Below are 25,407 nucleotides of genomic sequence, written 5' to 3'. Positions count from 1 at the left end.
GCGCGTAGTCCCGCGGTTACGGGGATAATAATAAATATAGACGCTTTCAGGCAGCTGTGCATGGGCGCCACCATAGCCGACCTTCAGTTTTTGTTCCCTCTTATTCTGTTCTCTACACTTCATCATTACCACTGCAGTACAGGTTATTGCCATTTTAGGTGTTACTGCGTCATTCTCCCCAGCATAGGCCCTTGTGGAGGCTGATCAATGCCCGCTTGAGTGGCTCGGCATCTCGGTAAGACAAGAGAAGGTCGGCTATGGCGGCTCAATCTGGCGCGCGCTGAAAGCGTTTATAAAATTGGTACTTTCAACCTTGGTAACGCGTTGTATATATAATAAACTGTACAAGACTGCGCTTTTAAAACGTATATTTATGTCGGATGAACGCGCACGAACACCACCGCGCCGCTCGAGAAGATTTTTTTTTTTTTTTTTTTTCACGTTGATATGCGTCGATAGAAGAAATTTTTTCACGTAGTTGCGCCATGGCCTTCCTGGCCTTCCTCCCCCCGACATTGTGACGTAAACTCTCGGAGCGCTATGGCCAAGGAGGTCAGAAGTACTAGGAGGGGGCACGTTCCAATATTGATGAAGCCTAGTCCTAAAACGTTTAAACGATTTTGTGCCCAGCGCGACCGTAGATCTCTCTGGCAATTGGTGCCCGTGACATGTCACGTGTGAGGTGGGTGGTTGATTGAAAGATTCCTTGCAGGCTTGCGCGCGCTCCGTCCAGTAGGTTTTATTAGATCGAAGGCTAGACAAAGGCCAAACGGAGGCTAGCTACGGTCACGTGATGTGGTCACGTTGGCCTGATAAGTGAGGAGGGTAAGGAGGAAAATGAAAAAGATGTGAGGCTCAGTGTTGCCAGATGGTCCCACCGAAAAACCGCCAAACGGCTGGGAGGTATAGCCCAAATATAGCCAAAGCCATAAAATAAATATAGCCCAAAATAGCCAAGACTAAAAAGAACGATTTTTAAGCCTTTTATTGACAATTTTTCATACGCGCAAAAAACAACATGTTAAATTCTCTTTTTGAACCCTCTGATGCGCCACTTTTTGTGTGCATTAGGTCCCCTGATATATAAAACAAAAGCTTCAGAAGGATGAAAATTTCTGAAACAATTAATTACCCATCCTTTGTAGGATTTCAGAAATAGAAAACTTACATGAACAGCTGTATTATGAGGCCCGGGAGTTATAACCATACAGTAAAATAACAGAATGCAGGAGCAGAAGTGCCAGAACTGGGAGTTTCAAACCAGCACCCCTTATATCTAAGGTTCTTATCAATAACCCACCCGTCTATTTTTCTTTGTGTAGAATATGAGCGTCCCCCGTTCCGGTTCACGCTATGTTTGATTGTGTTTCATTTCTTAAAGTTGGCGATGACTAAGAATTTTCGCAGTGCGCACCAAAGCTGCGTTTGGAGAGTTCAGTCTACGTCCGGGTAGAAGACGCGCTACTGGACCTGTAAAAACAGTGCAATTTGTTTGTTTGATTTGCTTCACTGCGCTGTGGGGAGACCGCTTGAACTCTGCTAGCATTGCTTCTCTGCGCATTGTGAAAACCCCGACGTTTGTAGAAGTTTGAAGCCATCCTCCTTCCTCTCTCTCCTCTCAACTAGCCAAAAGAGAAACAATTTTTTTTCGAAACTGACTAGAAGTTCGAAAATTAACTAATCGAACCTCAAAGTTCGACGTCGAACCTGAGGTTCGTCAAGAGTTCGTCGCACCCTTAGATATAGCCCAAAAATAGCCACATAGCCAAACGCGAAATTTTGACGCCAACTAGAAAAAAATGTAGCCCAATTTGGCTATATATAGCCCAATCTGGCAACACTGGTGAGGCTTCAAGGGAGCATGGCTTGTAGAGGCTACGCGGCTGACATCATGCCCTCTCCTACCGTTCTACCCTCGGGGAGGATAGAACATCTCAAAAGAAACTTATATTGCGTAACATAGAACAGAAACAATTCACGCTGGCGCTTTTTACTCATTTTAGACTAGTAAACGACTTCTTTGCCTGGCCACGCCCCCCACCGCCATGCCTGAACACAGGGCGCGCGACGGCGCGCCTGTGTGCCGGGCACAACCCGGGTGCCGAGCCGTACATGTTATTGCATACGGCGGACTAGAGATTTTCTTTTTTTTTTTTCAGATATGAAAACAGTGTTGTTTTTGAACGTGAAGAAGCTCGCGTTTGTGCACCTTTGTTGGAGTTATAAAGCACGGGAAGACGTCTCTATGGGCAAATATAATAGCGCGAGCAGAGTTGGAATCGCTCGGGCGTGAAAACAAGCTTTCTGCAATTCCGCTAAACGCAAACGATTAAAAAAAAAAAACAACAACAACAACAAAACAACGTAGTCAAGTATTTGGGGACACCGGCATGCACTGCGAAAAGATTGTATGGCAATCGATAAACAAAGTGCTTCAACACAGCAAACATACAAAACAAACAGATTCACTTTCAATTGCGGGTGAAACCGTATCAGTGGTACAGCTTTCGGAGCATTTTAACCGCCACTTTTCGAACATACATTCAAAAGCACATAATGAGAGTGCGTCCTCGTTCATCGTAAATAGTGTAAATGAAACTTTTTCTGGCACCTACGGACGAATCAGAAGTGTATTTATCGGACTGGGTAATAGCAAAAGTCATGACATAGGTAACATACAAATAAAGCCTGTTCAATTTGTGAGTGATGTCATTACCCCATTATTAGTTCATATCTTTAACTTGGCCTTGTTAACTGATCAATTTCCAAATAACATGAAACTCGCAAAGGTTTCTGTATTACATAAGGGAGGAGACAAAAATATAGTAACCAATTATAGACCGATATCTGTTCTGCCCATCTTTTCTAAAGGGCTAGAAAAAATTATTTTGTGGCGTTTAGACGACTTCTTTGTCAAAAATTGAGTGTCAACGGACTCTCAATCCGGATTTCGGAAGGGGAAATCCACCATAGTGCGCATTACTATCTCAAAAGGAACTTATATTGCGTAATATAGAACAGAAACAATTGACGCTGGGGCTTTTTACTCATTTTAGACTAGTAAAGCATTCGACTGTCCTAATCATACAATGCTCCTTGATAAGCTCTCGTCTTACGGTGTACGGGGGCACCTCTCTAGCCCTTGTTCATTCATACCTAGCAAAGCGTCAGCAATGTGTCTCAGTGCCAAAATTTATGTATCTTCTTTTGCAACTTCTGAAATCTGGTGTGCCGCAAGGTACTTGGCCCGCTGTTGTTCAATGTGTATATCAATGACATAGTGAAAATTTGCCATAAATCACGTTTCATTATGTATGCCGACGACACTAGTATTTTCCTGTCTGCGACGGATATTGATGAACTTCTTACAAACGGAAACAATGTGCTGAAGATTTTTTTTTTTTTTTTTGATGGTCAGAGAAAAACGGTCTGAAAGTAATTGCTGCCAAATCGAAGGCTGTTGTTTTCAGACCTGTAAATAAACTCATTAATACTAGTTATGCCATACTCATTGGTAGCAGTCAGATTGAAATAACTATCATAAAACGCTAGGTGTAATTTTTTCAGAATTTATGCAGTGGGATCATCACATAGAATATTTAGCGCACAAACTGGCAAAAGTGGTTGGTATTATCGGTCACTGTCGGTCTCTATTTCGAATCCCGGAGAAAAGCTCACCGGAGATAAGCTCACCGGAGAAAAGCTCACCGCAAAATCGGCGGATGCGGAGAAAAGCTCACCGATTTTTTTTTTCTTCTTTTTATATGGAGGCTGTTGATCATGCGTAACACTGATATATCAATTTATTATCATTAAAATTCGTCAGCTTTATAAAAAAGAAAATTACATTTTTTGTATTATTTGTTAAGGTTATTGGGCATATTGCTTCCAAAATAATAATTGCGGGCGAGTGTTTTCTGGGGCTTACTCTCTAGGCAACGAAAGCCTAACTGAAAACTTTATGAACTTGAAGAACAGGAAAAAGTTCGAAAACTTAATAATGTCTGCCTAAAACCTAAAAATCAAAACTGTAAATGCAGAAAATCGGAAAGTGTATGCGCAACAACGCGGTGCCTGAAATTCTCTTTGAAGCTTTTGCTAACCTTTGAAAGCAGGATAAAGCACTCAGTAGAACGTCGAGGCTTTTTTCTTCCACGGATATACGCGTTTTCTAGCTGTTCGTGCTGGTGTTTCCACACGTTGCCTGATAGTGCCCTTCTACGGTGAGCCACCCATGACCAGAGCTGCACACTGGCACCGTTGTTACTCGTGACCTATATAAGAAGTAGTATTCTGTAAGGTAGTGAATAGGGCGAGTTGGTAAAAGTTAGAGTGTCACAAAAAAAAAAAAAAAAAGTGTTTTTTTTTTTTTTTTTACCGCAAAAATAAAGTAGGCATCGCCGAACGCTCATTCTTTGCACAAAGGTAGCGCTAGAGGTCACAACCAGATGCCAAAGTTTCAGCCCGATCCGATAACTTAATCAAAAGTTCTAAGTGATTTTCTGAAAATTTCAATGGGAAAATGGAGCCCATTTTTGCCCGTTTTCGGTTTCTGGTAAAATCTCGGTCGGCCGCCATTTTTTCATTGAAATTTTCAGAAGGTATCGGATCGGGCTGAAACTTTGGCATCTGGTTGTGACCTCTAGCGCTACCTTTGGGCGGATAATAAGCGTTCGGCGATGCCTAGTTTATTTTTGCGGAAATAAAAACACTGTAAGTTTTCTTTTGTGACACCCTGTACTTATTTGTTTGAGAGATGGGTTGACCTTCTGAGAGGAGAATAGCGAAGTCTGGGCCAATCTGGGAGACACAAAAGAGGGTAAGATGCAAGGAGGTTTTATAAGCACTAGAGGGGGCACGTTGCTATATTCGTGAAGCCTAGTCATAGAAAAGTTTAAATGATGTTGTGTGGCCAGTGGCGTCACGAGGGTCGGGGGTACCCGGGGTAGTAGCCCGCCGCGACACCCCCCCGCGACTCCCCCCCGCTCTGGTGGCCCGCCGCGACACCCCCCTGAGCACTGCACCCGGAGCCGTCCGCACCCCCCCCCCCCCCCCCCGCCCCCTTCCCCCCTTGTGAAGCCACTGGTTCTGGCCAACGTGACCGTAGATTTCTCTGGCAATAGGTGCGCGTGACATGTCACGTGTGAGATGGATGGTTGATTGTAGAAGGATTCCTTGCATGCTTCCGCGCGCTCCGTCAGGTAGGTTTTATCCGATCGAAGGCTGAACGAAGGCTAGCTACGGTCACATGATGTGGTCACGCTGTCCTGATAAGTGAGAAGGGTAAGGAGGAAAATGAGAAAGAGACGCGGCGTCAAGGGAGCATGGCTTCTGGAGGCTACGCGGCTGACGTCATGCCCTCTTGTACACCCCAGTAAAGTATTTGCTTCTATCCTCCTTGGTAAGATGGGAGCTCCTTCTTCCCCTCTTTTCTGATGACCCATAGCCTCCTCTATACGGAGAAAGCCTGGCGCGTCGCGTGAAAAGACGGCCGCCGTAAATGGGAAAGGAGGGGCGGAGAAACGGGAGCGGAGAGGATGGATGGATGGATGAATACGGCTGAGCCCTTTGGATCGGGCGGTAGCTTACGCCACCTAGCCATTTTGTTTTACCATTTAAGCTTAGAATATTTAAATGGGAAATCTATATTCACTCCGCAGTGCAAAGAAAGTGAGGCTATGAAACCCCCTTGCCATCAGTGGATAAGAAAATACCTAGTTTTCTCTCGATTTCTGCCACCATTCACTTAATCTTTGCTTGGCAATCTCTACAGTCTTGAAATCCACTCTCCCTTCGCTGTCTCTAAAACCCAATGACTTTATTAAATCTATGTTGTCTTCGGTAGGCATAGGGTGAAGCCCTTTACAGTAGAGTATCAAGTGTTCAGCCGTCTCGTCCTCCTCTCCGCAAGCAGTGCACACTGTATCAATTTCCTGGTACTTCACTCTGTATGTTCTGGTTCGCAGAACACCTGTTCTTGCCTCAAACAGCAATGAGCTTCCCCTAGAATTGTCATAAATGCTTTCTTTGGCAATAACTCTTTTGTTTAATCTATAGCTTTCCAGAGCCGTCTTTGTCTGCATTCCCTCTAGCCACCAATCTCTTTCTGTGGCCTTAACTTTCTTCTTAACTGAGACTTGCTCTTCCGTATCTTCGCTATAGCCCAAAAACTTCCCTCTTAATTTCCTAGTGCGCTGTCTCCACTTTGTGTCTACACTCCTCATGTATAAATAGCTGAAAACCTTTCGTGCCCATTGCTCCCCGTCCATTTGCCTCAACCTATCCTCAAATTCTACCTTGCTCACCGCTTCCCTGCTCTCAAATGATGCCCATCCCATGTCTCCTTGTACTCCCTGGTTTGGCGTTTTGCAATGTGCCCCCAAAGCCAGTCTACCTACTCCGCGCTGTTTTATTTCTAGTCTCGCATGCACTTCGGATTTCATGCATAGCACTGCGTTTCCAAAAGTCAAGCCAGGCACCATGACCCCTTTCCAAATCTCTCTCACCACCTCATACCTGTTGTAATTCCAAAGTGCTCTATTTTTCATTACAGCTGCATTTCTGTTGCCCTTACCTATTATATACTTTTCATGGTCTCTGAGATATTCTGCACCATCACATATCCATACTCCTAGATACTTGTATTTACTAGCTCTCTCAACTGTAATATTCTGTATCTTCAGCCTCTCAACTTCATCCTCGTTAAAAATCATGACTGCCGATTTTTCGCTACTGAATTCTAAACCTAATTCCTCTCCTTCCCTACCACAGATGCTCATTAATTCCTGCAACTCTGTCCTGTTGTTAGCCATTAGTACAATATCATCCGCATACATCAATCCCGGTAAGGATTGCTGAATTTTTTGGCCTAGCTTACTGTAAGAAAGGTTGAACCCAAGCCCACTCTTCTCTAGTCTATCCTCCAATCCTCTCAGATACAACATAAACAGCAAAGGCGATAACGGGCACCCCTGCCTAAGGCCTCGTCTTATCTCTATTTTCCCTGTCGCCTTTCCTTCCCATGTTATAATCACCTTGTTATCTTTGTAAATGTTCCTTAATAGTGCTGTTAGTCCTTCATCTAGGTTTAAGTTCTCCATTATGTCCCACAGGTTCCTTTGGTTCACATTGTCATAGGCACCCTTGATATCTAGAAATGCCAGCCAGAGCTGTCTGTTTTCTTTTTGCGCTATTTCTATACACTGTGTTAGAGAAAATAAATTGTCCTCCAACCTTCTTTGTTTTCGAAACCCGTTCTGTAATTCGCCCAGTATGCCCTCGCAATCTACCCATTCCTCCAGTCTGTTCTTTATAATCTGCATTACCAACCTGTAAATAACCGGTGTCACGGTTATAGGACGATAATTCCTAATATCAGACTTATCTCCCTCTCCCTTATATATCATACTCATCCTACTAAGCCTCCATTCATCTGGAATATTTCCTTTTGTTATCATGGTACTCACCACCTCCCTTAGTTTTGCCTTAGATTTAGGACCCAAATTCTTCACCAGCTTGATAGGGATACCGTCTGTGCCTGTCGACGTGCCACTAGGGACTCTTCGTTCCGCCTTTTCCCATTCTCTTTGTCCAAAATCCGCGATGTCACAAACTGGACTGCTACTTCCTTCGGTTCTCCTATCTTCCACATGTAACCGTTCCCGAAATTTCTCCTCCATCACTGCTCCTATATATTGTATCGCATCATCTCCCTCTAATTGATCTCCCTGATGCGAGAGTATGAACCTCTGTCTAGCTTGCGTTGTTTCACCGAGTGAGTTCAAGTGCTCCCAAAACTTCTTGGCAGCGTTTCTATCTTTCTTACTTACATTACTCATCCATTCCTCACCCTTTCTCTGAATTTTCGCATTGATCAAACTGGATGCCTCTCGGCGACATGTTATAAAATTGTCCCATTTTCTTTTTACTTCCGTTTCGGACTCCCCACTACGCTTGGAATACCTGTGTCCTCTAGAGGCTTCCTGACGTTTTTGTATCGCTTGCTTCACTTCTTTGTCCCACCAGCTTTTTGGTCTATGCCCTTGCTTCCCCTTTCGTTTACTCTTAACTTTGTCTAGTTCTAGAGCAAAAAGCCTAGTTAGGCTCTCATAGGTCCAATCTGTATGCCGTTGCCCTGAAACTGCTGCCTCTATTCTTTCAACAACTATTTCCAACTCTTTGTCGCTGCAGAAAGTTTGCTTTGAATTATGTTGTCTAGTTTCAGCATTTACTTCTCTGGAAAAATTCAGCTTAATACGTTTGTGATCACTACCAAGACTTTTGGAACCTTCTTCATCTATGTTCATTACTTGTAACTTACCATATATTTTGTGTGACATGAGTACGTAATCTATAGTTGAATGCAGATTGCCAGTTTCCCAAGTTATGTGCCCGTCACACTTCTGACTGGTATTACATAAAACTAAGTCATGTTTTTCCACCAGTTCTAGTAATATGCTTCCAGTTGAGTCCGTATACCCATCCAGACCCTCAATATGGGCATTCATGTCTCCCATAATAATTATTTCGGAGCCTTCCCCTAGTTCACTAATGTCTCTTGATATGCAATCAATCATTTTTCTGTTTTCCTCTTTAGCACCTGTCCCTGTCCATAAGTAAACCACTCCAAGGACTGTTGATTCCCCAGCGACTTTTCCTTTCAGCCACAAATGTTCGGCGCACTCCTTTCTGATCCTTTGAAAGTTCATATTCTTCTTAATAAATGCTCCAATTCCACCTCCCACCTCCCTTCCTCGTTGAACCTTGTCCGCTAGCGCCACAAAAGAGCGAGCGGCCAAACGCAGAAACAATCTTTTTTTTTTTCTCGCTCTCTTTTCTTGTCGCTATCGTTGTGGTGTTACCAGTGTTACTGCAATCTAGTTGAGTTTGGACTTGCTAGGGTTAGCCGCATCGCGTTGGCATCAGTCTGTGCCGTGTGTGTTTTTCTTCCTTTTTTGTTTTGGACTCGTTCGATCTGGGATCACCATGTAACGCGCTACTACGAAGCACCGTCTTTTACGGTGGTTGTTATGGATATAAAAGTACAGTTTTTCTATGACATCCAGTCGTTCGCTATCTGAGGAGTGGTCGCTCTAAGGCGCGCCATGGAATCAGAATAGTAAAAGACGGTGAACGCCAAGTGAGCGCGTCGGAACGTTAGGCCTCGCCACCTTGGTTCAGCTCGAACTCGAACGCGGGACGCCGCCACGCAAGCTTGGACGAGATGGACCCTTCGGACGGGGACTCGGCGGCTGGTCACGTGAGTGAGAACGCCATAAAGGATCAACCGCCACAAGACTCGAGACCGCGAAGAAAAAAAACGTTGTCGCAGAAGGCCTTGCTTAACTACGAAGCGAACCGGGACGAGCAACGTCAAAAGCTCGACTGCGTCTGGGAGCGCATCGCAAACGATCTTCGGGAAGTTGAACAGGCTACAAACGCCGAAACGCAGCAAGCGGCGACGGGCCGTATCCGAAAAGAGTACGGTCGTTACCAAGCGCTGTCGGAACGCTACGTGGCCTACTTGTCGGGGATCAACGCGGAACAAAGCCAGCTAGAGCTAGCCCTTCAGAAGACAACGGATCGCGACAGAGCTCGCGCGGTTCAGAAAGCCTTGATGGACACCGGAAAGACGCCCGACCGCGCCACTAAGTCTCGGGACTCGGAACACGCTAACTCGGAGCACTCGTCGAAGTCTGCCGGGCCACGACATCACGGCTCGAGACGTTCTGGAGGATCGACGCGTTCGGAACACTCGATTGCGACCACGACAAGCACGGCTGCAACGAGGGCACTCGCCGAGGCCGCAGCGGCGCGCACTCGTGCTTCTTTCACCAGAAAGGAAGTGGCCATGAAACTCGAAAGAGCAAGGCTCGAAGAAAAGGAGAAGAGTGCGGCTGCGGCTAACGAGCGCAGAAAAGCAGAACTAGACGCTGAGTTACAGATCCTACAGCTGGAAAGGGAAGCGGCTGCTATGGAAGTTCAAGCAGAAATCCTGCAAGCGGCTGCAGAACAGCACGGCGGGGAGCATCGCTCTGACCGAACCATCTCAGATGTATCAGAAGTCCGTGCTCAGCGCACTGTAGACTATGTGCACAACCAGGCTGCCGTCCACGATGGCTCAAACGAACTGCCTGCTGGGCAGGTTGCCCCAGAATTGAGTGGTGTGCTGAAATACCTGGTCCGTCGAGATTTGGTCAGCACAGGACTCGTCAAGTTTGATGACCACCCCGAGAATTACAGAGTATGGAAAGCCACATTCAAAAGTATGGTGCAAACTCTGGAAGTTACGGCAAATGAAGAGTTAGATCTTCTCGTGAACTGGCTGGGCCGTGAGTCTTCGGTCTATGCAAAGAGGCTGCGTTCAGTACATGTCGACAACCCCGCGGCGGGGTTAGAGATAGTCTGGGAAAGACTGGAGGACTGCTACGGGCGACCCGAAGTAATAGAAGATGCGCTCTTCAAGAGGATCGGAAGCTTTCCTAAATTCTCCGACAAAGACACTCACAAACTACGGGAACTGGGAGATCTGCTTCTGGAACTGGAAGCCGCAAAAGCTGATCCCCACTTGACAGGACTCAGCTATTTGGATACGGCAAGAGGGGTGAACCCCATCGCGGAGAAGTTGCCACACCGTCTCCAAGAGATGTGGATCTCGAAAGGCTCAAGGTACAAAGAAGATCATCACGTCTCTTTTCCCCCTTTCTCGTTCTTCTCGAAGTTTGTCCGAGACCAGGCCAGGATGCGGAACGACCCGAGCTTTGCTTTTGGCACAACGGGAAGCACCTTTCCGAGGTTCCCAAAGAATGACAAGGTCACGGCAAGAGAAGGCTTCAGAAACACGCCCGTTTCAGTCCATGCGACCGACGTTACTCCAGAAGCCGTCGACCATTATTCGCCAGCCACAGCCGAGAGGATGGAGGACCCTAACAGACAGTGCCCGCTTCACAAGAAACCTCACCCTCTACGAAAGTGCCGTGTGTTCAGAGAGAAACCACTGCAAGAACGCAAGTCTCTGCTGAAACAATTTGGGATCTGCTTCAGGTGTTGCTCCTCTACAAACCACCTCGCAAGGGACTGTAAAGTTGTGATCAAGTGTGACGACTGTGACAGCACTGAACATACCAGAGCGCTTCACCCGGACAGTTCCAAACCTTTGTCTTCGAGCCTCGGACAGCATCCCGAAGACGACACCATTCATCACGGACTATCACCTGACGTATCTTCCAAGTGCACCGAGGTGTGTGGGGAAGGTTACGGTGGAAGGTCCTGTTCCAAGATTTGTTTGGTGAGTGTGTGTCACTCAAGCACACCTCAAAAGGCTGTGAGAATGTATGCCATCTTGGACGACCAAAGCAATAGGTCACTGGCAAGGACAGAATTCTTCAACCTCTTTGATGTCCAGGGAGAGAGTTCGCCATATACCCTCAAGACATGTGCTGGAACAGCAGAAACGACAGGAAGGAGAGCCTCTGGGTTTCTGGTTGCAAATATTAATGGCAGCGTGAAACTACCTCTCCCAACCCTGATTGAATGCAATCAGATGATCCACAACAGGAACGAGATTCCGACACCAGACGCTGCACGTCATCACCCACATCTAAAGGCTATAGAGAGCCTCATACCTCCATTGGATGCGGAAGCTCAGATTCTGCTTCTACTGGGAAGAGACATCCTGAGAGTCCACAAGGTGCGTCAGCAGTGCAATGGGCCTCCTGATGCGCCCTTCGCTCAACGACTAGACCTAGGATGGGTGATCATAGGAGACGTCTGCCTAGGTCGCACACGCAAGCCGGACTGTGTCACCAACTTCAAGACCAATGTGCTTGAAAATGGACGACCCTCCCTTTTTGAACCATGCCGCAACCATTTTCTCGTCAAGGAGAAATTCACTGGTCCCGTCAATCCAACCCAGCACGTACCACCTACCCAAGGTGTACCCATCAAAGACTGCTTTGTCAAAGAAACGACAGACACGTTGTTCCAGACGACGAAGGACGACGACCAACCAGCTCCATCGGTGGAGGACAGAAAATTCCTAAACATCATGAACAATGAAGTCTTCAAAGATGAGTCATGCAGTTGGGTAGCCCCTCTCCCTTTCCGCGTGCCAAGACCTCGGCTTCCTAATAATAAGGAGCTTGCACAGTCTCGTCTTGCATCACTGCGACGCACACTGCAGAAGAGACCAGAGATGAAGGAGCATTTTGCGACATTCATGAACAAGATGTTCAGGAATGGCCACGCAGAAGAAGCCCCACCGCTAGGAGAAGAAGAGGAATGCTGGTATCTTCCAATCCTTGGTGTGTATCACCCACGCAAACCAGGCGAAACCAGGGTCGTGTTCGACTCAAGTGCTCAGTTCAAGGGAACTTCTCTGAACAATGTTCTTCTCACAGGACCAGACTTGACCAACAGCCTGCTGGGCGTCCTGATTCGTTTTAGGAAAGACCTCTTCGCTGTCACAGTGGACATTCAGCAGATGTTCTACTGCTTCCTGGTACGAGAAGACCACCGAAACTACCTGAGGTTCTTGTGGTTTCGCAACAATGACATCCACGACAAAGTGGTGGAATATCGGATGAGGGTGCATGTCTTTGGTAACAGTCCATCACCAGCAGTGGCTACATATGGACTCCGGAAGACAGCACAGGAAGGAGAGGAAGAATTCGGCAAAGACGCCAGGGAGTTCGTCGAAAAGGACTTCTACGTAGACGACGGGTTGAAGTCTCTCCCTACGGCAGATGGTGTCATCGACCTGCTGAAACGCACGCAACAAATGTTGGCAGTTTGTAACCTAAGGCTTCACAAGATAGTATCAAACAGCAGTAGAGTGATGGAAGCTTTCCCCAAGGAGGACCACACAAAAGATCTAAGGGAACTCGACCTGAGTCACGACATTCCACCGATCCAACGCAGTCTTGGAATTTGCTGGGACGTAAAGAAGGACGTCTTCACCTTCAGGGTTCCAGTTCAGGACACACCATTCACCCGGCGTGGTGTCTTGTCAATGGTGAACAGCGTGTACGACCCATTTGGATTCGTGGCTCCAGTTACCATACAAGGGAAGTCTCTCCTACGAGAACTCGTCACAGAAACCTGCGAGTGGGATTCACCACTTCCTGAAAACAAGAGGAAAGAGTGGGAGAACTGGAAGGATTCCCTTCAGGCTTTCGAGCAACTAGAAGTGCCTCGCACTTATGCGGCCGTTTCACTTAGCACGGCTCAGCAGAAGGAAGTGCACATCTTCTCAGACGCCTCGACCAAGGCTGTAGCAGCTGTGGCGTATCTGAGAGCCACAGACTCGGATGGTGCGTGTCATGTCGGCTTTATAATGGGCAAGGCTAAGCTAGCACCACGTCCACAACACACCATTCCAAGGCTCGAACTGTGCGGTGCGGTGCTGGCCGTGGAGCTGGCAGAGCTCATTCAGAAAGAAATAGACACACAACTAGATGTGGTGCATTTCTACACCGACAGCAAGGTGGTTTTGGGCTACATACACAACCAAACAAGAAGATTTTACGTGTATGTCGGCAACAGGGTCGAACGCATCAGAAAATCTACACAACCAGAACAATGGCATTACGTTCGGACCGATGCAAATCCTGCAGATCTTGCTACAAGATTCGTGCCCGCAGCCCGGCTACAGGAGACGGCTTGGCTGACTGGTCCAGAGTTCTTAAATCGTCAAGAAGAGTCTTCATGCGTCTTGCAGAACGAGTTTGAGCTGATAGACCCAAACACTGATGCCGAAATCCGGCCCGAAGCAAGCGTCTCAGCCACCAGTGTGACCACAAATGGACTCGGGACTAATCGTTTCAGTCGTTTTTCAAGCTGGCCTAGACTGATGCGTGCAGTGGCATACCTCATACGTGCTGCTGGCGACTTTCGGTGCCCTTCTCGTGCCGACGAAGCTGACCTGCCACGTGGCTGCCTTCAAGCAGGACAGCTATCTGTCGAGCATTTGTCTCTTGCAAAGAACCTCGTCATTCGCTCCGTCCAACTAGAAGCATATGCAAATGAGCTCGAGTGTTTGTCACAGGGGAAAGGAGTCCAGAAATCAAGTCCACTTTGGAAACTGGATCCTCGTATTGATGACAAGGGCTTGCTGAGAGTCGGTGGTCGCCTCAACAACGCACAGCTGAGTCAAGAGGAGCGGAGACCTCTAATCATACCTGGTAAACACCACGTCGCCTTGCTGCTTGTAAGGTACTACCATGAGCAGATCAAGCACCAAGGTCGACACATTACTGAGGGAGCAATCAGATCCGCAGGTTTCTGGATCATCGGAGCAAAACGCTGCATAGCATCGTACATACACGGGTGTGTCATGTGCTGCAGACTGCGAGGAAGACAGCTGGACCAGAAGATGGCAGACTTGCCAGTTGATCGACTCAGTACAGAACCTGCATTCACATATGTGGGGGTTGACGTTTTTGGACCATGGAACGTGACTGCACGTCGAACTAGAGGTGGAGAAGCCAGCAGCAAACGCTGGGCTGTGCTGTTTACGTGCATGAGCATTCGGGCGGTCCACATTGAAGTCATAGAGTCCATGGATGCTTCAAGTTTTATTAACGCTCTCAGGAGATTTTTCGCACTCAGAGGACCTGCGAAACAGCTGCGATCCGACTGTGGAACCAATTTTGTCGGAGCATGTTCAGAGCTCAACCTGAGAACTAGTGGTCTCGACAACGACAAAGTACAAGCATTCCTTTCAAGCCAAAATTGCAGTTGGGTGTTCAACCCTCCTCATTCTTCCCACTTTGGAGGAGCTTGGGAGCGGATGATCGGAATCGCACGTCGTATTTTGGATTCCATGTTGTTAGAACACGGACCGAGCCGTCTCAGCCATGAAGTTCTGGTGACATTTTTGGCAGAAGTTTCAGCAATCATAAATGCTAGACCTCTTGTTCCTGTTTCGATGGATCCGGAATGCTGGGACATCTTGTCTCCGTCTACACTCCTTACCCAGAAGGTTGGTGGAGACACGTTACCACCCGGCGAGTTCAACGTCAAGGATCTCTATAGAAGTCAGTGGCGTCAAGTGCAGTGGTTGGCAGACTCCTTTTGGCACCGTTGGCGACGTGAGTTCCTGACAACGCTTCAGAGCCGTCGCAAGTGGCAGGATAGCCGTCGAGACCTCAAGGAAGGTGACATTGTGCTCCTAAGGGACAAACAGGTTCACCGCAACGAGTGGCCTATGGGTGTGATTGTGAACACTTTCCCGAGTGCGGATGGAAAAGTACGGAAAGTCGAGATCAAGACGGCGACCAGAGGAGAACTAAAAATTTTCCGACGGCCAGTCACTGAGACTGTCCTTCTCATCTCAAAAGAAGACTGATCCAAAACTTCAGTGCATGTCCAGTTTGTGAACTTTGCGTTATGATGTCATAGTGGTATCTCGTGATACCAGACGGGGAGTGTGGTGTTACTGCAATCTAGTTGAGTTTGGACTTGCTAGGGTTAGCCGCATCGCGTTGGCATCAGTCTGTGCCGTGTGTGTTTTTCTTCCTTTTTTGTTTTGGACTCGTTCGATCTGGGATCACCATGTAACGCGCTACTACGAAGCACCGTCTTTTACGGTGGTTGTTATGGATATAAAAGTACAGTTTTTCTATGACATCCAGTCGTTCGCTATCTGAGGAGTGGTCGCTCTAAGGCGCGCCATGGAATCAGAATAATCGTGGAGAGGAGAAACTCAACGTCCACCCTTTCCCGTTTCTCCCTGCGCCCTTTCGAATCGCCGCGCCCGTTTCTCCCGGAGTACAAAAACGACGGTGACGAAAACACAAAAACAAGCGTGGTTCGGGGAGCGGCCGCTCACGACCCAAGCGTTCGCAGTCTATCTGCCCTTTCTGCTCTGCGCTACCATATTGGTCACCGTTCGGCGCGCTCCTCCTCTCCTTTTTCCTGCGGCCGCGCGCTCTATGGCTCCGTCGTCGATATGCCAGGCTTTCTCCGTATAGAGGAGGCTATGGATGACCATATGTTTGATATGAGCGAGCGCTCTTTGGATGACGTCACGAGCAAGCCACGTATGGGAAAGAAATCGGGCGAAAGAGAGAGAGAAAGTACTAAAAAAAAAATCCCGTCTGCGAGAAAGATCGAGAAAGCCTGTGGTAAAAGCAAGGAAACGGAGTCGAAGAAGAAAGACAGGGGAAGAGAACGTCTTATTGAGACGCTCTCTTCCCCTGTCTTTCTTCTTCGACTCCGTTTCCTTGCTTTTGCCAGTCTCGGGTTTTCTGCATTTTCTACAAAAAAAGGCAACAAGTTCTCTCCTTTGAATTATAGGCCCATCTCGTTAACACGCATACCCTGTAAAATCATGGAACATGTAATCTTCTGAAAGCTGGTATCTTTTCTTGAAATGAATAAGTTCTTTTATCCTTATCAACATGGTTTTCGCAAAGGGTTTTCATGCGAGTCGCAACTTTCCGCTTTCATTCATAATCTACATTGTAATCTTGACAATAACATACAAACTGACGCAGTTTTTCTGGATTTTTCCAAGGCCTTCGATATAGGGTCCCCCATAACCGACTGATGCTTAAACTTTCCCAGCTTAACTTAGATGCTAACGTCATTTCTTGGATTAACTGTTTCCTTACCGGTAGAACCCAGTTTGTACTCGCTAACAACCACTCTTCTTATCCTTCTCCCGTCACGTCTGGAGTACCTCAGGGGTCTGTTTTAGGTCCTCTTTTGATTTTAATATATATTAATGACCTTCCAACATCAGTAGCTTTTAACATTCGTCTCTTTGCCGATGATTGCGTAATATATCGTAGCATTATTTCTCCCGCCGATAATATTATCTTGCAGAACGACCTAATAACCATCGAAAAGTGGTGCACAGACTGGCAAATGTCACTCAACGCTGATAAATGCATGCTCCTTTCCTTCCACCGCCGCACTAACCCAATGTCATTTGTGTATCGCTCAAATAGTTTCGCCCTAACATCCTGCACATCGTATAAGTACCTTGGTGTATATCTCACCCCAAACCTCTCATGGGCAACTCACATTGAGCATCTAATTAAATCTACTAACCGCTCTTTAGGTTTCCTCAAGCGTAACTTAAAGTCAGCCCCACATCACCTCAAACTTCTCGCCTTTAAAACACTTGTTCGCCCTAAACTAGAATTTGCTTCATCTGTGTGGGACCCTCATCAGTCATATCTCTCTTCCGACGTCGAGGCAATTTAATATCGCGCAGTCAGGTTCATTCATTCAAATTATTCGTATAACACTAGTGTCACAGCGTTGAAGAAACAAGATAACTTACAAGATCTCAGCATACGCCGCAAAATAACCCGTCTTCTGTTCTTTCATAAACTATTTAATGACGCTACTAAGTGTGAGTCATACATTCAAGTAGCTGCTGAACGCCATCTCCGCAATTACCATCCTCACCAAGTCATACCTGCAAAATTTAAAACAACTACTTTCATGAATTCATTTTTTGTCAAAACTGCTAACGACTGGAACGATCTTCCCCGTGAAATCACTTCACTTGCTGACCCATTGAAATTTAAAACAGCTCTCCTCTCATTTTTCTAACTTGTGCATATGTTTACGTGGTCCATACAGCCAGTATTGCTATCATCAGTATACCAGTCTAACTAAACACCAGTATCATATTTAGAATTTTTCTAGCATTTATCTAGCATTTTTTTTAACCTTTCATTATTTTTTGTGTGCGTTTACTGTTTAATTTTTATTTGTATTGTATAATTTGCAAGTCCTTATTTGAGTGTCTATTTGTTACACTGTTTATTTTGTATTATCTACTTGCATTTGTTTATTATATATTACACGACCACCATGCCCACCCCTTATGTAATACCCCGCAAGGGGTCCTTATGGAAATAAATAAATAAATAAACATCCACCAGCTCGCCTGCGCACTCACAGTTTTTTTATAGAGAAAACAACAGAGAGATGGAGATGGAGGGAGAAACAAAGAGAGGGAGGTTTGAAGGGGGGAAGAGGAAACGAGAGACGCGCTATCTCCAGGCGCGACGCGTGGGGGCGTGGGTTCGACGGCTTGGCGCAGTCGGCGGCATGCAGCCGTCGCTTGGCGGCTCGGCGCTCGAGGTCTTCGTGCGGGAACAGTTTCGTTTTCGGAGTGCGGCTGTTGCTGCTTCACGAAGATTGCAAGGCGAAAAACACTGCCCTGTCTGCCTGCCACCGTGGTCCCCGGATGAGCTGCGCGGCTAAACGGATTATGTGTCCAGAGTTTGAGCCGGTAGCAGATTGGAATTCGTGTAGCCTTCTGCTGGCTTCCGTGTATTGATCGTCGCCCTTTGTGAACAAACTCCCTGCTGCCGTGTGAGTGCCAACATGGTGCGACAAAAAAATAACGATAACATTGAGCGAGCTTAACTACCGGGCTACATAATGTATTTTTTACTACCCTGCGCTCGCTCGTGTTCTTCTTTCGCAGTTGGCAGTTGATTGCGTTCGTTTTGAACGCGGAAAGCGCGAGATTCGACTGCAGATGGGGCGTCGTATTTATGGGTACGCGCAAACTTTGAGGGGCATAACGTTAAAAAGATGTACTGTGCTGGTACGTTACACAGCATTAAAAATGCGTGATTGCTGCCCCAGGCAAAATGGGGGAAAAAATTGGTGGGGAGCTAAAAATTACGAAAATAAAAAGAGTGATAACTGAATTGTTTGAAAGTTGAAAAAAAGTGGGCTGGTGGCTTGTTCATCTTCAGAAAATCTGAAACATAATGCAAAAAGGGGGACATCACATCTGTTGGTAGGGATTTTTATCTCCCTTGGGCTTTTACAGCTTTATGCAGAGCAGACAATTAGATTTAAATTGCAGAGAAAAATTCCGGTTGTAGGTTTACAGGCTCTACCACAACACATAAATTAAATTCACTTGTATATGATAGCGTCATTGATAGAATGCTTGTTATTTTTGAGTCGCAGCACCACTTAAATGAAAAGAAATTAAAAAAAAATATATATATATATTGCCAATACATAGTATATTAATTTGCTTGTCCACAAATCCCGAGACGAATATCATGTCAAGTCTACACAATCCCAAATAAATACACTATTTATTTCTTACGGAGATCGGATATCATGATCTACCACAGGTTTCATTTATACTCTGTTTCAACTTATGATGTACCGCAGGAAAGGCTACAAGCGCGACCTTTTTGCTCCAAGGCACATCTCGGCGGCACAAGCTCTCGTGCATTAGGGGCAGCTCCCAACGTTATGAGCTCGCGCTTCTAGCCTTCTCTGCGGTACAACATTCGTCAGGACCTCTCATTTGTGCACTATCTCATCACATGATCATTAGATGCGGCGCCGCAGGCCTTTGGGGGGGGGGGGGGGGGGGGGGGGGCTATTTGCTTTTTTGCGGTGCCGCAGCTCCTTAACCAAAATAAATATTAATATGACTCCTGTATACTATTAATTTACTGTTTGAAGAACCTCCCAAACCTTCTGTACACCTTCGGGTAGGTTCTGAACCTGTCATGACCGCAACATATATTTCCGATGACCCTCACTGTCTGAGGGACCGTCCGAACCTTGTTTCGCGCGTCTTAACTGGTGAATGGCATGACCGTACCACACATTTATAATGGCCTTTACTATCTGAAGAACCGTACGAACCCAAATGCACACCGTTAGTTCCGGGTCCTATATCTGGTGAATGGTACGTATGTCAAGAGGAAAACGAAGACAGCCAAAATTGCGCACGGGAACGTCCGTGCGCTCGCCTTTAGAATCAGTGTCTCGAGCTGTGTAGGTCAGCCGGCAGCCCTACAGAGATCTTCAAGACGATTTAGCAGTGAATTTGACAGGCAGGTCTTCGGGCGCAATGGCCACTGCTACACAGTCGGCCGCAGCAGCTGGGCCCATATCCGCCGGAGTGTCCAGCGGTGCTCCGATGGACGTGGAGGTCCACTATGGGGATCTGCCACAGGATATGATCAACGAACTTCGAGACGCCGCCACCAAGGCCATGAAGGAGTCCAAAGATTGGGCGGACATCGCAACGAGCGTCAAGACTTTCTTCGAGGCCAAGTATGGGCCCACCTGGTTTTGCGTCGTCGGCAAGGACTTCGGAATCACGGGCACCTGCGAAATGAACCGGGGAGGGTTCGTCTCTATTTCGGGAATCGCCGTCGGCATTTTTAAGTTCAAGTGAAGGTTGCTCCGAGAGTCCCGGTCACCTCTCATGGACTGCGCGCCTTCCTACGCGGGGGGCCCTGACTCAAGCAAAATTGAAATGTAAAAACGAAAGAAGAAGAAGAAGAAAAAAAAAAAAAAAAGAGAACAAAAGGTGTGTCGCTTCATATCTTTCTTTAGGGGGTTGTGTCGTTGTGTTCCTTGCTTGTAAAATTTTGCAAGAATGCTCTTTGTGTAGTAAATCAGTGGTCTCAAACTCATATGAGTGTGGGGGCCAGATAGCCCACACTGAAAAGGTCGAGGGCCAACGTATGACGGAAGAAGGGGGAGGGACATTCAAAGTGTTTGAAAAGAAGAAACGCCGTGCTCTATGCTTTTTGTAAACTCGCAGTTTTGCCTGCGAAATCTTTAGAGTTTATTTCTGTATATGACTACTTTGGGCCCTGACCTGGCGTGATAACAATAATTAAAATGACACCGCCCCGCCAACGTGCTGGCATTTTTAACAGAACAAGAGGACAAGTACTTTGTCGTTAATTTTAATTAATTAGTCGATTGATTGTTACGATTAGCCCCCTATAATATGTCCCCCTGGCCGTATAACTTACCTCCACAAGCGGCATAAGTGTACACGGCGTGCTCTAGTCCACACACTTGCGACGCAAGTTTTTGTTGGCTGTTTTATCTAATTGACCAAGCTCAACATTCCTCTAAAAATAATCAGTTAATTTGGCAGTTCTTGCTTTCCTTACGATTTTTATTACAACACTGAACAAATGCTTGTTTTTTAATGGTGATATTTTTTAAGGGCTAGAATTCTGAGCTTGTCGCTTTATCTTTGGCAGTTGCTCCTGCTGATCGAGAGTTTGCGCAGCCGAGATACACCCTTTAACTAAGGTACACGATCTACCTTCAACGAATAGCTCGCGCTTGCAGCCTAGTAGCGGAATTGTTGTACATTACAAAACGCTGGGAAGCAAAAAATAAAGCGAAACAAAGGGCAAAGGAACACAGATAACTGAGATAAGTATAAACCACGTGAATCCGTCAAAAGTGCAGAGCTACTTTCCGAGCGAAAATGAATTGACGAGATGAGATCACTATGGCGAATGCCATTTCCAGCGATCGAGACATGGGAACCGGGACTCGTAGCCGGTTGCCTGCGGGCCGCGTCCTAATGAGTCGCGGGCCGCATACGGCCCGCGGGCAGCGTGTTTGAGACCCTTGGTGCCGTGCTGTAGATGGTCGTTTGAAGATTCCTACGTTGAATCGAGTTTGCAGAATCGAAAAGAATCAAGGGAAACGTTTCACCTAGCTTAACGGTACCCGAAGAAGCTCAGTGACTTCGTAAAATGTGGAACTTAAAGGGGCCCTGCAATCATATTTAAGCGTCTACCTTTTTTGCGGTTTCCACGTCTCTCGGGGTTGGGGCAAGCCAGCGGGCACGGAGAGAGTAACTAAATATCAGTGCGTCATATTTTAACCGGACGACGCGGAAACCTCCTCCACCGACGAGGGCGACCCGCGGTACCGAAAGCGCTCAAAATGTGACGTCTTTGGTCCTGGGCTTGCCACTGGTCAAAGCCGCTAAGAGCTTTTTTTTAGTCAAGATACAAAATATAAGTGTCGCGAACCGTTTCAATTATGTATGAAAGTAGTTTTTGTTCACTATTTTAGATCAGAAAAGAAACAAATGCAGTTTAGAAAGTATGGAAACGAGAAATGACCCGTCGACATACCCGCTACCAAGCGGCGGAAAAAAACGGCGCATACTAGAAAAGGCTAGTGGGATGAGGCTCCGCCAAACGAGGAGTGTAGAAAAGCCCCGGATGTACGCGGCGGCGCTGTGGTCGTATACCGGCTCAAGAATCCGACCGGTTCCGAGCGTTCCGAAGGCCTTCGGCGCGGGCCCTGCTGGCGATTTGGCCATTTGGCGGTGCGTCAGCGCGAAGTGGCTCCCGTTTTGAACTGATCTTTACCCCGTGTTTACTGTCGCTTGTGGCCAACGAAATGTTATGCCGAATTAGTGTTTAGTCGCGCTGCAAATGCAATGCGAGCTGCCCTGGCCGCCCGCTTCATACAGCCTATCCAACACGTGCTTTAGTGGCGCCCTCTCGAGCCGTCGACACGGAGCGCGGCAGCCGTGTGCGCTCACCATAGCTCGATGAGCTCACTACTCCTCCTCTAGTTCAAGGCCACTCAAGCCAGGACCTACGACGTCATGAAGGAGGTTATTTTTTGCTTGTTTTTGTAATTCTAATTTGCCTATAACTTTTAAAATAAAGCGAAATTTGAGAAAAGAAAAGTTGGATTAAGTTACTACGTTCGGTACGCTCAGGTTCAGTGCAAATTAAAAACCAGTCAAAAAGTCATTGCAGGGCCCCTTTAAAAAAATTTTCGGGGTTTCGTTTTCATGCGTAAGCGCCCGCGGATCAATTTCTCGGTACGACAGCTTGTGCATTCCGACGCTAGGGGTACCTTCATCGAAACGACGTTGTCGTTCAAAATGGCGGTTCGGGAGCGTTTTGTTGTGTTAGGTGGCTGCTGAAAAAAACAAAAACTCTCCAGGATGCTCTGCCTCGGACGCTTCAGCCGCAAACGCCGCTAGTGCTTGCGTAAGTATTTTCGACATTGGGGGGCTCGGAAGGTGTCCAAACTCTCGGGCCAACTCGGATCCGTACAAGTTCGACGTTCTTGCACGGCGGGGTCGCGGAGAGCTTGTCAAGCCTTTTCTCTCCCTCTCATAATTTCCCCCTCATTTTTCTTTTATTCTTGCGCTGTTTTTTATTTGGATTACGCGAAAACACATTAGAGGCAATTAGAAAAAAGTCGTCCGTGTAACCGGGAACTCGAGATCGAGCCCCGGGTCGGCCTCGTAGCCGCATTTTGTGCCGGAAAGGTCGGTTGTGTGTCTTTGTTCGGTTCTCTTCGGGGTCTTTGTCACAGGCACGAGTTTCCATTTTGCTAAATTTCGCGATGCGTTCTCGGGCGTCCAAACGGATGCTCCGGCCCCTAATTTAGGCTCCCAATCGCCACAAAGACCGTCCTATTCCCACGAACGGCTCGCGTTCGAAGAGCGTGCCGGCGCGTACTGCAGCCTTTAAATCGAGGCCTGCGCTTTTGTGTGTGTTTATGTTGTGGTCGCTCGCCACCACTGGTGTGTGTCAGAACTGGCTCTAACGATCCTTTAACTCGCTCGTCTTTTTTATTCTTTTCCCCTTGTGATCTCTCAAGTTGGCTTCTCCAACCAGCGAGCTCCCTAAGTCGTTCGTTGGGATCCGTGCGGCTTCAATACGCGGCTCAAGACTTCCTAACCGTGATCGGAGGAAAAAAAAAAAAAAAAAAATACAAACACGATTTGCCCCTAATATGTCCCCCCTGCCGCTTTGCTCGTGTTGGGAGAGGTACCGCCGACATTTTTACGACAAAGTGAACAACTTCGCTACTTTTTGTTTTAATTTCCTTTAACCTCCGTTTGTGTGTTTTGTTCTTGGACGCGTGCTACGCTCAGAGATTGCACGCTTAAGACTAAACAAAAAGTAGAAAGGAAAAAGAAGCAGGCTCGCAATCACGTAAATGATTCAGTTGCTGTAGGGTGCGTCAAAGAGCGGTCGTCTGCACTGCATACGAAGGAGTGTTCGGGGGATATCCCGTACCGAGTTTAAAAGCCGGTCTCCTTCAAATAGTAGTGAGAGAGAAAAAAAGGAAAGCGTCAAGCGAAGTGTGTTTTCTGTGCGCAAACGTGTTCCGCGTTTATCTAATCGGACGCTGGTGGGGACGACGACGTTCGGTGACCAAATGATCGGATCAAAGAACTTGTATGCTGTTTACTCTTTCGTGGCCATCTCGAAGTTAGTCATCATGTCGTTGATCGGATCGTGTTTTTGAAAGGTGGTTTGCATATTTTCCCTCGTGTATGTCCCGTGTCGTCGCGAATCGTCGCGAAGTGTGATTGAAATAATGCTAGGGAATAAGTGAAGTAATGGCTGTTCATTAAAAAAATATCAACAAAACACTCGCTATGAGGATCCATGCGCATGTACTGGTCTAATCTCCGCTTTTTTTTTTCTGCTTTATTTGTTTGTTTTTTAATTTGAAGTGGTGTTAAATTATCTGTTAACATTTGTGAGGTAATGTGTATGTAATTGTTCATAGATTTTTCCAGGCGTCTGTGTTTGGGAAAAGGAAGTGTAAAGTGTGAAGAATGCTTGTGTTCATTCAATTGGACCATTTTGAGGAAGCAAAAAGAAACAGTAAGAAAACACCAAGAGCATATAGAATGAACAATGACCGATCACGTAATACACAAATGGCAGACTATGAAGACATTCAGGATTAGTCCCGGTGACAGTGCGGTCATTCTGTGAGGCTATTGTGTTGGGAAAAGGATACAGAAATGAGAAGGTGTGGCAGGTGGGACAGTTGGTCTTGCATGAATGATTCAGGTGAGGTGTGATCAATAGTGACTAGGCTTAGTAACCTTGACAGAAAGATGAATAGTTGATCGAGTGACTAATTGATTTCGGGTTTAATGTAGTGAATGCTGTAATGCAGGCACTAACAAAAGAAAGCTTGCATCGTAATAATGCCAGCTCCTTAAATTGGCTGTTCATTGTAGAAGGACAATGCTTGAAATGTGGGACGAGGCTAGAAATTGTGCGACTAGGTTTTGAAAAGCCTCTTATTTGGTGATAAGATACACCTGGTGTGGGCCCCAGATGTTCAATACCTACTCAGGCTGAGCGAAACTATTTAAATATATGCAGCATTTTTTTAAAGTCTGGAGGTGGAAAATGAAAGGATGTTTTAGCTAGCCCAAAGAGTGATGGCAGAATGACTATAGCAACCAAATATGATATTTCCCTGATAGATGCAAATCAACAGAAAGACCAAGGTATTTGTAGGATAAAACAGGCTAAACCAAGTTTAGATTCATGAAGAAGGAATATAGGAAAAAAGGATCCTTTAAAAATGAAATGCATGGGCGCTTTGAAAAGTTAGGGACCGTCAGCCAAGTTGGGCATAACTTTGGCATATTAGGAAAGTAATTTTTGCAATCACATGCAAAATGAAGGCCAGAGGAAACACAACGATGGCAGATCATAGATGAGCACTATAAAGAGCGTAGTTTTAAGGTAAGAACCTTCAGGCACTCCCTTCAAAAATGATTCTCTCATCTGGCAAGGCTTCAAATGCTGCACAGTGGTGCGCGCACAACATGCAAGCCGCGCTGATTAAAGT

General features: G+C 46.6%; 3 protein-coding genes across 4 annotated transcripts in view; all 3 read left to right on the top strand.

The window, feature by feature from the left end:
- The first annotated feature begins 9,223 nt into the window (after positions 1-9,223).
- On the top strand, positions 9,224-15,346 carry LOC120846049. The gene has a single exon (XM_040217664.1). The coding sequence runs from the start codon at positions 9,224-9,226 to the stop codon at positions 15,344-15,346; it is 6,123 nt and encodes a 2,040-aa protein (XP_040073598.1).
- Positions 15,347-19,711: 4,365 nt separating this feature from the next.
- Positions 19,712-20,185, top strand: LOC8036611 (dynein light chain LC6, flagellar outer arm-like). Its single transcript, XM_002402981.4, has one exon. It carries the CDS (start codon positions 19,856-19,858, stop codon positions 20,183-20,185), a length of 330 nt encoding a protein of 109 aa, XP_002403025.1. The 5' UTR covers positions 19,712-19,855.
- Positions 20,186-22,643: 2,458 nt separating this feature from the next.
- The window catches only part of LOC8036612 (basic proline-rich protein), a 50,311-nt gene continuing 47,547 nt past the window's right edge, over positions 22,644-25,407 (top strand). For both annotated transcript variants that reach the window (XM_029973219.3, XM_029973220.4), the window contains exon 1: positions 22,644-22,781. The gene's annotated coding sequence lies outside the window, so the exon portion shown is untranslated. The remainder of the gene's footprint in view (positions 22,782-25,407) is intronic.

The sequence above is a fragment of the Ixodes scapularis genome, unplaced genomic scaffold (assembly GCF_016920785.2).
Source record: "Ixodes scapularis isolate PalLabHiFi unplaced genomic scaffold, ASM1692078v2 PGA_scaffold11__112_contigs__length_91849675, whole genome shotgun sequence".
NCBI lineage: Eukaryota > Metazoa > Arthropoda > Arachnida > Ixodida > Ixodidae > Ixodes > Ixodes scapularis.
Note: the sequence above shows the minus strand (reverse complement) of the source record. Positions and strands in the feature narration are given on the sequence as shown.

Coding starts and splice junctions, on each gene's coding strand:
- LOC120846049 (XM_040217664.1), top strand. CDS start 9,224: ATGGACCCTTCGGACGGGGACTCGGCGGCTGGTCACGTGAGTGAGAAC.
- LOC8036611 (XM_002402981.4), top strand. CDS start 19,856: ATGGCCACTGCTACACAGTCGGCCGCAGCAGCTGGGCCCATATCCGCC.